Source organism: Trichomycterus rosablanca, chromosome 5 (assembly GCF_030014385.1).
Source record: "Trichomycterus rosablanca isolate fTriRos1 chromosome 5, fTriRos1.hap1, whole genome shotgun sequence".
In the NCBI taxonomy this organism is placed as follows: domain Eukaryota; kingdom Metazoa; phylum Chordata; class Actinopteri; order Siluriformes; family Trichomycteridae; genus Trichomycterus; species Trichomycterus rosablanca.
Genome location: NC_085992.1, coordinates 40,596,856 through 40,611,255, shown reverse-complemented (window position 1 = coordinate 40,611,255; position 14,400 = coordinate 40,596,856). Strand labels below are relative to the sequence as shown.

Below are 14,400 nucleotides of genomic sequence, written 5' to 3'. Positions count from 1 at the left end.
CTTTCAAAAATTCCACCTCTGACTCGTCAGCACAGAACATTATCCAAAAAGTCTTGGTGGTCTATCAGATGTACCGGCAAATGAAAGACAAGCCTTTTTTCCTTTTGGTCAGCAGTTTGCTCCTTGCAACTTTCACATAGATGCCATTTTTGTGTACATTGACCTTAACTCAGACAAGCGAAGCCTGCAGTTCTTCAGATGTTTGTTTGGGCTCTTTTGTGACCTAGGGGATGAGTTGTCAGTGCTTTGTTGTTGAAACTCCTGGGATTGTTTACCATTCTTCTAAGTGGATAATGGATCACTGTGATTCACTGGAGTTCCAGAGCCTTAGCAATGGCTTTGTAACACATTTTAGACTGGTAGATTTCAAGGTCTTTGTTTCCTGTAGCCTGATTTAACCAGACCTGCTAGTCTGCTTCATATTGCCAGACAAGTTCTATTTAAATGATGTTTAGATTTAACTGGTTTGGCAGTATTCAACCTGGGTGTGACTAGTGAAAATGAAGCCATGGGTAAACTGAATTTGGTTAACTGGTTGATTTAGTAGGTAAGGGGCAATTACTTTGTTCACATGAAGCCACACAGGGCTAAACAACATGTTTCCTTCAACAAATGAAATTCTCATAAAAAAAAAAAAAGCTTAGCAAGACATGCTTCAAATTATCACATTTCTTTTAACAGTAGACAAAGATGACCCAGTTTTTTTTAGTTTTCTGACCCACATTGAGTTATTCTTGTCGAATGTTTAAAAAAAGTTAAAAGTTAATACAAAACTGCTATATGACACTAATGGTTAGAATTAGAATTAGAATTAAATACCACTAAATATGATTAATTTTAATAAATGGAAATTATATTTAAGACCTTCACAGTTCCCAGATCTTAACTTAGTTAAACACCCACTGGAGATTTTGTCCCGTTTGTTAAACAGCGCACTCCTCCATCATCATCAAAACACCAATTGAGGGATTATCTTTTGGAATAATAGTGTTTTATTCCTTCTGTACAGTCTCCGAGACTGAAATAAATCCTTTACCAAGGCATACTTAAGCTCTTTTGGTGGCTATTGTGAGCCAAATACCTGTGAAATTCGGGGACAGATGCCTTACTTGTGAAAAAATGCTTTTTTTTCCTATTAATACATTTGTAGATTGTACAAGTCATTGTTCCATTGTACAAGATTGTACCAAGAGAGTTGGTGGGCTATATGTGAGAAAAAGAGTACAAAAAGAGAAAGTGGGGCTTCTGCCACACAGGAAGTCTCAGTGGCAGTCGTATGACAGAAGGGTCAATGGAAACCAGCTGATGTAATACTGATTTTAAGCCAGAAAGTTTGCTCACCTCTGATCTAGAACATGTGCAGTAGCTTTATAGTAAATTATATAGGCTGTAAAATATACACTTTTCACATGAATATATTACAACTATTACAACCCATTTACTGCTGTCTCTGTGCTGCTCAACAGACAGGCTGAGAAAGTCTTTTGTACCCCAGGCAGTCAGAATGTTTAACACCACATGACGATGGGGACGTTAAACCGAATCAACAAACTCAAACACACATTTGTACCGCCATTTCCAAGACTACTGTATGCATGTTGTACATTCGCTACACCCTATTTACTTACTTACTTTATTTGTATCAGTTTCAAATCTTTTGCTTGTTAAACTATCTATCTATCTATCTATCTATCTATCTATCTATCTATCTATCTATCTATCTATCTATCTATCTATCTATCTATCTATCTATCTATCTATCTATCTATCTATCTATCTATCTATCTATCTATCTATCTATCTATCTATCTATCTATCTATCTATCTATCTAAAGTAAGTAAGTAAGTACACTGTAAGCCCGGACTTTATATTTACTCAAACATTTTTAGTACAACATACATAAATTATTTAAGTTTTTTTGCTCTACTATAAAATGCAGAGTACATTGTACTAATTTGAGTACACATTTAAATGTGCTAAAAGATTTAAGTTTACTAAACCAAAAAAATGACTTTTCTATCAGATTAACTTAAAAAAGTTAAGTTATGGTAATAAAACAGAAAAACACCACCATTTACATATAAGTCGCCTTTTTTCAGCTCGCTGTCGGTGAATCAGGCAGCCATTTGTTTTAACTTTTGTAACCTGTTGTTGCAAATTACTTTTTACTTTTCATTTAAGGCTTTTTGCAAAAGTAAACTTGTCTTCCTCAAATGTCTTTTGTGAAGTGGAACCTTTGTTAAACTAAGTGGACAAACATTTTCTTCCTCATTATGCTATTTTGGAGTAGCATGTACACCAGTCTGATGGGGCTTTTTCATCTTCCGTCTAATTTTGGTAAGTGTTGTACTTTACTTAACAATTTTGTTTAAAACAAATGATCTTAATGTTGACACTAAATAAATAATAAAACAGCGCTGCTTTATTTGCCGTATTTAGGCTACATGCTAGCATGTTAGCATGCTAGCCTTCATACGAAGCAAAGAGTGTGCTGGCTTGCTTTATTTTAATCCTTAAATTAATGCTATTAATGTTGATTTTAATACTTCTGTTTCTTGTTTCTTTTTGTTGTTTTACAGGTTCATGGTTACTGTGAGGAGCTGTTTGTGTTTCATCAGAACTTTATATACAGTTTGTATAGTTTTAAAGATGTTTTCTTGACATGTTGTATTTTAAGTAAATACTTCTGAAGTGAAATAAAGAAAAATAATTTTATAATTGTGTCTGTTTCTCTATAAACATTTGTAATTCATATTTAAAATGTAATTAACATGAAAACTAAGAAGAAATTAATAGTTTTTTCCATTGAGCTCAAGATATTAAGTAGAATTATTGGGAAAAGCAGTTGGTATAACAAAAAAAAGAAAGTTTAATCAACTTGCCTTTTAGGTGTAATAACTTAATGTTTTAAGTTATGCTAACTCAAGTTTTCATTATACATTACTTAACTTTTTTAAGGCAACCGGTTTCCTCAAATTTTTTAAGTAGATTGAACTTATCCGGGCTTACAGTGTAAAATCATAAGCACAACTGTGCTGATGCTCTATATTCCCTTCATTTGGAAATGTAGATTTACAATATGGAAATCACTGTCAATTCTGCAAGTGGTCCAAGATTTCAGAAACACAGCTGCATGTGTACACAAAATCTACATAGTCAAGTATAACTACAGTTTTACCCTATACTAGCATACAGTAAAGTTCTTCAGTAAAGTTCTTCAGAACAGCATTTGCATTGTGCTTTTGTGCCCACAAAAGCACCTGTACAGATCAAAGTAAATCTAACTGCTTATTAATTCCTTACAAAACCTTTCACCTAAATCTTTGTGCTTTAATGTTTTGGTAATTCACCTTGTGTCACTAAATCACTAAATTGTACCCAATGCACTTTTGAGTAACTAAGTATGAGTATTTTGTTACTTCCCACATTTTGCTGATGGAGAAATGACCTTTTCCAAATATAGCTAAACCCTGTGCTCCTTTCCCAAGGATGCGAGGGCGGCAGGCCAGCAAGTTTTTGAGAATTAACTAAACTTAGCGTCTTTTTAGGAAGTGATTGTCAACAAGGGACTTTCATGATTTTGTGTATATTAAGCATTATTTGCAAATAAGTCACATGCTCAGCCTACACACTGACATGTTTCATCTTATGTGTTGTGAAGGTCATTGCGATTTTAATTAATTTTTATCTAGAAAAGAATGACAAACAAACTCAGGATCATACAACAACCTAAAATCTAGCATACGCAGCAGCACTATAGGAAATTATATAGACTGTATTTGGCTGTTTTTGTACAAGCCAAAATCAGAAAAAGTTGGGACAGTATGGAAAATGCAAATAACAAATAAATGCAATGATTCTTTTATTTCCTTTGACTTTATTGTTATTGCAGACAGTATGCCACATCAATGTGTCTTAAAAAATGGATGTACATTAACGAATAAAAATATAAAATCAATTTAAAAATCTAAACTTAAAAATAAACTTAATTCCAACATTAACAAGATTTTATTTCAGTAAAAACTCAAAGTTTGGCCGCTCAGGTGGCACAGCGGTAAAATATGCTAACACACCAGAGCTGAGATTTCGAATACATCGTATCGAATCTCAGCTCTGCTATCAGGCTGGGCGGGGCGGCTACATGAACAACGATTGGCTGTTGTTCACAGGGTGGGACAAACCGGACCAGGGTTCCTCATAACTGGTGAAATTATGACCTCTGCTGGCTGATGGTTTGGCTCTCCGTGCACAAGGTTGATCTGCATATGAACTTGCCTCGTGCAGGTGAAAAGATGCAGTCGGTACTGCACACGTGTCGGAGGGGGCGTGTGTCAGTTGCGAAGCTTTTCAGTCAGCAGTGGAGGGTTGTATCGGTAGAGGTGAAGCATAACGCAATCAGGGTAATTGGATACGACTAGATCAGGGGAGAAAATTAGGGGGGAAAAGAGAAAAAAAATCACGTTTACAAAGTTTGATATACAACATTTTGAAACAAATGTTTTTGCTGTTTTCTTTAGGTGGTTTACAGTTGAACTTTTTATAACACTAAGGACACTATGGATTTTTTTTAGAGAGTTTGTAAATATTTGGTTCCAATCCAGAAAGCTTATGTGCACAGATCTGTTTTGTATCCACAATATTAAATAGCGGATTCTGACATTGTTTGGTGCCTAACGTCCTCTGGAATGTTAAAAATGCACATCACAGCTTTGGTCTACCCCCTTATAAATAGTCCACAACCATGACCTTCTATCTCAAAGAAAAAAACATCTGGTCTTCATAGTAAAAGCTTTGTCCATCGACCACTGAGCACACACAATGCATGCATGTATGCCGGCAAACTGGGGATCCAAGCTGTTTTGCCCAGTGTTGAGCTGTACACATTAAAGCATAATTTTCCGAAACACAGTAATGGTGTTGTGGGGAAGATCTGGAGTCTGGCTTTGCTCTGGTGGGAGTCAAGATAGATATAGCTCAGGGGGTTGAGAGGATGTGAGGCCAGCAGGCTGTGCGTACAGTGAAAGTGCTGACCCACATAGGCAGCACTCATGACCATGAACCAACTCTCACTGTGGAGTGTTTAAATGACAGTTATAAAAAGGAACAGTCAGTTTTTTGCTATTGTAAATAGCAGTAATGGCTTAATTAATGCCACAACTCACTTTTCAAGAATCAATGTGGCAGCATAAACTAAGCAGGTGTAGGATTATCAGTTATAAGGCTTTTTGGGAAATATAAGAGTTCTTTTTCTGCTTGATATGAACATTGTGATGTAACTGGTTCTAGTTCCCTGTTTATTTTTTTCTAATAAATGGTTCAAGAAACAAAAGCTCTAACATTATACAGCATCGTTTGCATGTGCTCGCTCCTTAGGAACCTGGAATTAATCATCATCTTGACTCACTGTCTGTAAGGAGTTTTGCATGCCCCTCCTATGCATGTGTGGGTTTCTTCTGGGTACTCTAGGTCTTCTGTCACCTCCCAAAATATGCAGAGGTTGGACTGCCTTAAATAGATTGTATTCTTACCTTGCACCTGGAGTTTCCAGATGGCACAGGACCAACTGCCACATTGACCTTTTACTAATACAGAGTCTTAAGCTTAATTATGACATTTAAATATTCATAAAAAGCATGTCAAGGTGCTGCAGCATGTAGTGTTGTTTTCATTACACAGCTTTCAGCAGTGATGTGCTGACTGATGACTGTGATTTAACATGTGGCTGAGGATAATAAAGAGAGAAGTGTGATCCTTTGTGCATGCTGAAGCTCTTTGTAAGAAACTGCCACTGGCCAGTATAAAAATTGCAGCCAACAGCTTCACATGTGTATGAGGAGGCGTATGCTAGAATGTTAATTGTTTAAAGCTTAATTTTTTCCAAACTAAATATCAGGGTTAGATTTCAGTTTTCTTTTTTTAATGCATTTAATGCACATTTTCCTCCTGATTTAGTGCACTCAATTTGACCTCCGCTGCTGAGGGATACTCCGATTGCGTCCGAGGAGAGCATGTCGCTGTACACGCCTCTTCCGACACGTGCACAGCCCTCCTCTTCTCGCCCCTGCATTCTGCACAGGCGTCTCTTCTGCCAGTTAGGGTCCTTACACAGTGTATGAAGATCCCACCCCACACATAGTCTGGCCCCCACCCTGCAGATACGGTGGCCAATTGGTATCTGTTTCAGGCACTGCCAATTGTGCTCGCCAGATGGCGCCCAGCCGACCAGTGGCAACACCGAGTTTTGAACCAAGGAGATTAGAATCTCGGCGTTGGTGTGCTAGCGGAACATCCAGCTGCGCCACCTGGCACCTATTTTAGTCATGTCTTCTATGTTAAAATTGTTTTCATTTTACTTGTAATGTTTTAGGGGTGGCACAGTGTCTCAGTGGGTAGCACTGTCACCTTACAGCAAGAAGGCCCTGGGTTCGATTCCCAGGTAGAGCGGTCCGGGTTTCTTTCTGGAGTTTGCATGTTCTCTCAGTGTCTGCTTGGGTTTCCTCCAGGAGCTCCGGTTTCCTCCCACAGTCCAAAAAAAAAACATGCAAGTGAGGTGAATTGGAGATACAAAATTGTCCAAGACTGTGTTTGACATTAAAAACTTGAACTGATGAACTTCCTGTCCTGTCATGAATGTAACCAAAGTGGACGTTAAAATCCAAATAAATAAATAACTTAATAATGTTTTACTTTGGTTCCATCTAGTGCTCAGTTACCAGATGACATCTATATTTAGTACAGATTGAAAGTTTAGGTACAATCTAGGTACCCTTCACAAACTCCCTTTATAAAATTAATTACAAAAATGTACTACAAGTAATAAAACCAATTAATTAACAAAATTAAATTCAAAAGACGATTTATAATTGTATCGTAGATGTTAATTGCATTTAATAACACAAGAAGACTTTGGGAACAGTCTTACTGACCAATTTAAAATATTTAACAAGTGACTTACTGTTTACAACAACTGAGGTTTGCAACTCTGGAGTCATTTTTAATAAGAGGTGATTTCATGCTGCATGTGTCCTACTACTTCATTGCAAAGCTTTTGTTGCTTCTATATCTTCCCACAAAATAATAACTGTTTTTACAGCTGACCTGGCTGCTCTGGCAGGGAAGAAATTTAATTGACTTGTTAATATGGGACTGGTTATAAATCTTTGAGCTCAATAAGTAGCCACTGTTAATCCATAAAAACTGCAAGCATGTATACTTGATTTTACACCCTTTTTAAACACATTAATTAGACGTGCAGACCCCATACTGGCTGTGTGGTCATGATTAAAATGTGTCAAGCTTCTTTCTAAGTTAAATAAGCGCCATGTCTAACATGGATCTATTTATTTATTTTAACTAACACTTTTATCCTGGTTAGGGTTACAGTGCTGTCGAGACAATCCTAGTGCAAGAAATACATCCTGGACAGGATTCATAAGAAAACGTAACCCTTCACTAACTTTCTGACTTACATGTAGAAACAATTTGAAGCAGACAATTCACCTACTGCATGTTTGTGAGAGGTGTGAGGAGACTGGAGTACCATAAGAAACTCTTTACTGAAACATTGACAGTGACCAGAGGCAGCGGTTAAATCAAAGTTTTTAGGACCCTTGTTGCTGTGCTGCACCTGCTCTAACAGCTCTAACCCGCTCTAACCCGCTCGTCTGTTGGATTAGACCACAAGGGTCAGCCTTCGCTCCCCACGTGCATCAATGATAGATACTGACCACTGCAACCAGGCAACCGGGAACACCCCACAAGAGCTGCAGTTTTGGAGATGCTCTGACCCAGTTGTGTAGACATCACAATGTGGCCCTTGTCAAACTCGCTCAAATCCTTACGCTTGTCCATTTTTCCTGCTTCTTACACATCAGCTTTGAGGATAAAATGTTTACTTGCTGCCAAATATTACTACTCACTAACATGTGCCGTGATGAAGAGATGATTAGTGTTATTCACTTCACCTGTTATTGGCCATAATGTTATGCCTGGTTGGTGTAGCTACAAAAAATTAAGAATTCATGCAACAAAACTCATGCACCCCTTTCTCTCTCTCTCTCTTTTTCACTTTGTGTAGGTGGTACAGGAGAAAAGGACAGATCAGCCCTGAGCCATGAGGCGTTTCTACTTATGGCTAACTCCCAGAATGAAATGGAGGACTGGGTCAAAGCCATCCGGCGTGTAATTTGGGCTCCTTTTGGCGGAGGTAGCACATTCAACATGTTATTGTTAGTTAGCGTTTTAAATTTTTTATTATTCTCTGTGACAGCTATTCTGTATAATGTTTCATTTGATGATTTACGAATAGAAATTCCTAAAGTAGTGGTGCATGAACACATTAAAATAACAACCGAAGTGTTCTGCCAAAAAGGCCATTAGGCATTATATTACAGACTAGCTGTTAGTAACAGTCAGTGATGGCATAGTTACCTTGAAAAAGTAATCTGATTACTGATTACTCCTTTAAAAAGTAACTTAGTTACTTTATGGATTACTTGATTTTAAAAGTAACTAAGTTAGATTACAAGTTACTTTATTAGTTATATAATGCGGAATATTTCAAAGATATTCCTTTGCAATACTTTATCATTTGGCTGCCAACTTGTGTGTACTGATGAGACTCAATTGAATCCCAGAACATGCTAGTGTGAATGCATGGAAAACAAATTTTAATTTTCTTTCAAGAATATGATACAGACTGACCAACACTATTACGCTAAATCAGCATTGAAAATTGACTTTACTTTTAATAGCCTTCTACAATGCTGGAGCTTCTTAAAACGGAAGATTTTCTTTTAAATAGAAGTGTTATTTACCTGCTATTAAATTGTTTTCCAACAAAATCCGCCCAATTTGGCGGATAATCGCCCAATCTGGCAACACTGGAATGCGCAGGAGCCAACTGGCGCTTTTACTCGTAGCGCGCCACGAATACTACTAAATACAGTAGTACTACTTCTGTAATGGTGTTGGTGGTTGACATTTATGTTGAGTGTATTACTGCACTGTTTTGGTGAAGAACTACTCATCTGAGGTGCGCTGCTCCTGCGTGCAGAAATGCTTCCGCAAAAAAATTGCCGGCAAAGCGGTGGTGGGGGGGCCAGAGGGGTGGCCGAAGATTACTTTATGGTGGCCATGGCAACCACTGGCCACCCCCTGGCTCCGCCCCTGCCAAGAAGAAAGCAAAAATATCTTTTCACTAAAGAAAATGACAAAAATAGTAACGCACAGTAACTTGGATAAGTAACTTTAATCTGATTACTGGATTGGAAATAGTAACACGTTAGATTACTCGTTACTGAAAAATGTGGTCAGATTAGAGTAACGCGTTACTAAGTGACGCGTTACAGACCATCAGTGGTAACAGTGGGGTTGATTTGACTTCTTATACACCTCACAAGCAAATCTGAGCTTGTATTGTTGCTAAACAAATTAATGCCAACTTTAAATATGCACTGAATATAATGTGTGCAGTAAAACCAAACAGCCAGAATAAATGGTATGCCAGAGCTTCCAAAAAGGTGTAGTTCACACTACACGATTTTTCCCCTGATTTTCGCTCGCCGACTGGTCGGCGCTAGATTTGCCGGCTCGGGAGCAACTCAGTGTTTGCTCGGTGATTGAAACTCGGCTCTCAATCGCTATGTGTGAACTGTTCAACAACTCGATCCGAGCGGCTCGCCGAACACTCGCCGAGTGCTCGGCAACCGAAGCGAGATTTCTAGCATGTCAGATATCTGAATCTGAATTGCCCGACTGGCAATGAGTGCTATGTCAAACAGCCAATGAGAACATAAGATTTAAGGTGAGGGGAAACGCAGGAGAGGAGTTGTAAAAAGGTGGGACAGGGGCATAATATAGTTTATATCAGAATACATCGGCACACACACAAGCTTTACAGTATTTCTGACCTAAACGTTCTCTACAAAACATAACACCAACGTTGCATTGCAAAAATATTTATTAACCTCCAACTCACTATAGAAGAATCCATGCTGCTCGCGTAGCCAAATCCAATCAGATTCATTTATTTTTTCTCCTTGATTTTACGCTGCATATTACCACACAAACTTTGATCGCTCGCTACTTGTTGACGTGCCTTTTCGGACGTGGTATCATCAAACCCCTCGTCACTTCTCGTGTTTGTTTTTATGACAGAACGTAGTTTGGGAGACAAGAGAAGCTCGCCTGCGATTCCAGTTGGTGATGAATCGTGTAGTGTGAAACCCCCTATCGCCGATCAGTCGTGTAGTGTGAAATACACACCGACTTGAAAGACTCCCGATTACAAGAGATCCAGTCATGTAGTGTGAACTTGGCATAAGTCACCTGTTCTACTATCAGGATATTGGTTTGGCACGGTGGCTTAGTGGGTAGCACTGTCGCCTCACAGCAAGAAGGTCCTGGGTTCGATCCCCAGGTGGGTCGATCCAGATCTTTACTGTGTGGAGTTTGCATGTTCTGCGTGGGTTTCCTCCGGGTACTCTGGTTTCCTCCCACAGTCCAAGTGCAAGTGAGGTGAATTGTAGACACAAAATTGCCCATGACTGTGTTTGATATAACCTTGAGAAGTGATAAACCTTGTGTAATGAGTAACTACTGTTCCTGTCATGAATGTAACCAAAGTGTAAAACATGACGTTAAAATCTTAATAAACAAACAAACAAACTATCATATTGTATTGTAAATTAATAATGCCATAGCCATTTTATTTCAGATAGCTTAATTCTTTATTATCATCTACTCTATCCTGGTCAGGATTGTGATGGGTCCAGTCCCGTCAGGAAACACTTAGCAGCAGTGCAGGGGAGGAATACCCAGACAGGGTGCCAATCCATCACAGGGCTTTGGCCACCCCACCTCAGCCAATTATGTCTGTGTAGACTCCTGGCCAGCCGACAACACTGCTGAGACTGGGATCTCAGCGGGTGGTGAGCTAGCACTGCACAACTTTCAAAAGTCTTTCCAAATTTCCAATTAGTTTTCTAAGCTGCCACTTGGCACACGTTGCGGAGTGCTTGTTCTCGATGCTCTATAGTCTCATATTGAATCCTGCCTTGGCTGTTTAAAATTATTTTCCTTATGTTTTTGTTTTCTGTTGAGTCACTCAGGCTTCTTCTAGTTTGATTCTGTTCAGCCCTTGCATTTGACTGGTGTGTTATCCTACACCACCCTGTTACACAAATAGAATCAAGTAACACTTATCTTCTGAAATGACTCGTGTAGATTCGTGATGAGAGAAATATGTATATTCAGAATATCACTCTTTTATGCCTTGCAAGTCTCTGAGAAGACAACCTTTGTCATTTTTATTTGCCTGCAAATTTGAACATTGACTAACAAGCCTGGATACTTGACATTTATCATGTCTGCATTGTTATTAGATTAGTTTCTGAAGAGAAGCTAACCACACTTTGCTTGTTAACAGAAATAGAGCTGTCATTTATTTGGAGCTTGTATATATAGCTGAAAGACATCCCAACCAGTGCTTGCGATTCTAACGCTTAGAGCTATTTACACTAGCTGGACCAATCACAGACTAGATGATACCTGTCTGTCTTAGTGTTTAAGGCTTATTCTCTCTTACAACTTGGATTACAGTGTAATGGACCATGGCAAAACAAATGCTCAGTCATAAATGTATTAGACAGCTAAAGCGTACATTTGCGAAGTGAAGTGTAGGGTTATTAATATGACATGGATATCTGCCAGCTAAAGACCCCCTGCATGGATCTGTAATGTATCGTATGCCGGACGTTGAGGCTTTGCTGTTGTGTAGCACTTGTTTGTGTGTGTATCCTGGGCACAGTTGTAATAAATGCAGAGGTAATCTATATAGGAGGTCAATTTTAATTCTATGTCTTTGGGACCGCCAAACATATTTGTGTATGTTTTAAGACACTAAAGTTTGTTTGAATCCATGTGTTTGTTGTAAAGGGATTTTTGGCCAGCATCTGGAAGACACAGTGCAATATGAGAAAAAGTTTGGGACCCGGCTGGCACCTCTACTGGTGGAGCAGTGTGTGGACTTCATACGGGAACAGGGTCTGAATGAGGAGGGCCTCTTTCGCATGCCAGGACAGGCAAATCTGGTCAAAGAGCTCCAGGATGCTTTCGACTGTGGTGACAAACCTTCGTTTGACAGGTGAGATGAAATTCTTCATTTCAGATACAAAAGATTAATTGTTCACTTTATATTTAAACTTTAAAATTGGTAGCCAGTCCAGGTGTCCTCCTATATACATTAAAATGAATACATAATAAATAAACATTTTAAATGTAATTATGTTCCAAAACTCCATGGCAAACAAGAAATACAAAAACTATTATGCATCATAATGCTGTGCCCTAAATAAATAACCATCTTTTTATGCTTAACTACTAAAAGTAGAATTCATATTAATTTTAGTAGAAAATTTAAAGACGTTTTAGAACTTAAGTGATTTATTCATATTCAATTTAAATTCTGTATTGCACAGATTATGCAGTACAAAAATTGGGAAAATTTATTTTAATGCACATTGTTTTCTTAATTCTATTCAAAATGTATAGAAATTCATACATCTTAAGAAAAACTGGGAAAATCTGCATCTGACCTATAAAAGTTTTTTTCCCCACACCTCCTCCTCCTCCTGCACCATGCACCCCTGAAGAGTTCATTACTTTTTTGCTGAGACCAGGAACATCTGACAGTATTTCTCCTCTAGCTCCACTGCACCGATTAGTCCCCATTCTATCTTCCAAACTCTCAAACATGTTTTTTCACAAAATTCAATATAGTACTGTACACCGACTAGGCATTACATTTGGGTTGTGGATCATTCTCAGCACTGCAGTGACCACTGATGAAGGTCTAGAAGATGACCAACTCAAACAGCAGCAATAGATGAGCAATCATCTCTGACTTTACATCTACAAGGTGAACCAACTAGGTAGGAGTGTCTAATAGAGTGGACAGTGAGTGGACACGGTGTTTAAAAACTCCAGCAGCCCTGCTGTGTCTGATCCACTCATACCAGCTCAACACACATTAACACACCACCACCATGTCATTGCAACTGCAGTGCTGAGAATGATCCACCACCCAAATAATACCTACTCTGTAGTGGTCCTGTGGGGGGCCTGACCATTGAAGAACAGGGTGAAAGCAGGCTAAAAAAGTTTGTAGAGAAATAGATGGACTACAGTCAGTAAATGTAGAACAACGAAGTGCTTCTTTATGGTAAGTGGAGCTGATAGAATGGGCAGTGAGTGTAGAAATAAGGAGGTGGTTGTAATGTTATGGCTAATCAGTGTATATAGTTCTTGTCCTCTATATTGAGAACTCCACTTTCTCCACTCTCTATTCAGTTATTCTCTGTGGATGTGTAAGTTTCACTTTGTTAAGCTGTTACCACGTAGACATTCATACCTATGCCATTAGGCCCTAAGGCATAAGAATATAAATTGTTATAAAGACACAAGTAATCATACCTTGCAATGACATTCTTTAAGACTCAAGTCCCAACCATTAAGACTTGTCTGAACATGTGGCCATGGGTTGGAATGAACCATGCTGTCCTAGCTCTATTTTCCAAGCACTTTAATTAACACTGCTGTTAAGACTGGTATGTTTAGAAAATAGGCCTTCTCATATGCAGCTATTCATTTGTGGCCTACACTGATTGTGTGGAATGATTTGCAGTAACACTGATGTTCACACGGTGGCCTCTCTGCTGAAGCTTTACCTCAGGGAGCTGCCTGAACCCGTCATCCCCTTCAGTAAATATGAGGACTTTCTCACCTGCGCCCAGCTCCTGCTCAAAGACGAGGAAGTGGTAAGACATGTGGTGTTGTCAGAGTTATTTTGCCCATCCTGATGTAATTAATTTATAATAACTGAATAATTGAGAGCAATGCAGATCAGAGCTTGCAATCTGCATTCAATTTTAATTTACAGTTTTCTTTGTAATCCTCTGATAGGGACTAGGTGAGCTTGCAAAGCAAGTGAAGACTCTTCCTCAAGCCAACTACAACCTACTGAAATACATTTGCAAGTAAGCCAGGACACAGTGAGATGGGATAATTATGTTAAATACAAATCTGTCTGTCCAGGTATTATAACACATTGTAAACTCTGCAGTATTTATGGTTTTGTTCTGTTAGATTCTTGGATGAAGTCCAGTCTCACTCAAATGAAAATAAGATGAGTGTGCAAAATCTTGCTACAGTATTTGGACCAAATATCCTAAGACCTAAAATGGAGGACTATGTTACAATGATGGAGGGTAAGGCAAACTGTTTTATTATTTATTAAATAGTCAGGATGATTAAACAGGTATAAAAACTATACAAACATTAGAAAAGATCAGTAAACTCAATATTTACACCAAATCCAGAACAAAGTACATCTATGTCTA

At 38.5% G+C, this 14,400-nt stretch overlaps 1 protein-coding gene across 1 annotated transcript in view; it reads left to right on the top strand.

The window, feature by feature from the left end:
* Positions 1 to 14,400, top strand: part of arhgap22 (Rho GTPase activating protein 22) — a 56,498-nt gene that overhangs the window by 34,746 nt on the left and 7,352 nt on the right. The window contains exons 4-8 of the mRNA XM_062995206.1: positions 8,079 to 8,207; positions 11,939 to 12,146; positions 13,686 to 13,818; positions 13,964 to 14,037; positions 14,147 to 14,268. Of these exons, the coding sequence (XP_062851276.1) occupies positions 8,079 to 8,207; positions 11,939 to 12,146; positions 13,686 to 13,818; positions 13,964 to 14,037; positions 14,147 to 14,268 (666 nt within the window). The remainder of the gene's footprint in view (positions 1 to 8,078; positions 8,208 to 11,938; positions 12,147 to 13,685; positions 13,819 to 13,963; positions 14,038 to 14,146; positions 14,269 to 14,400) is intronic.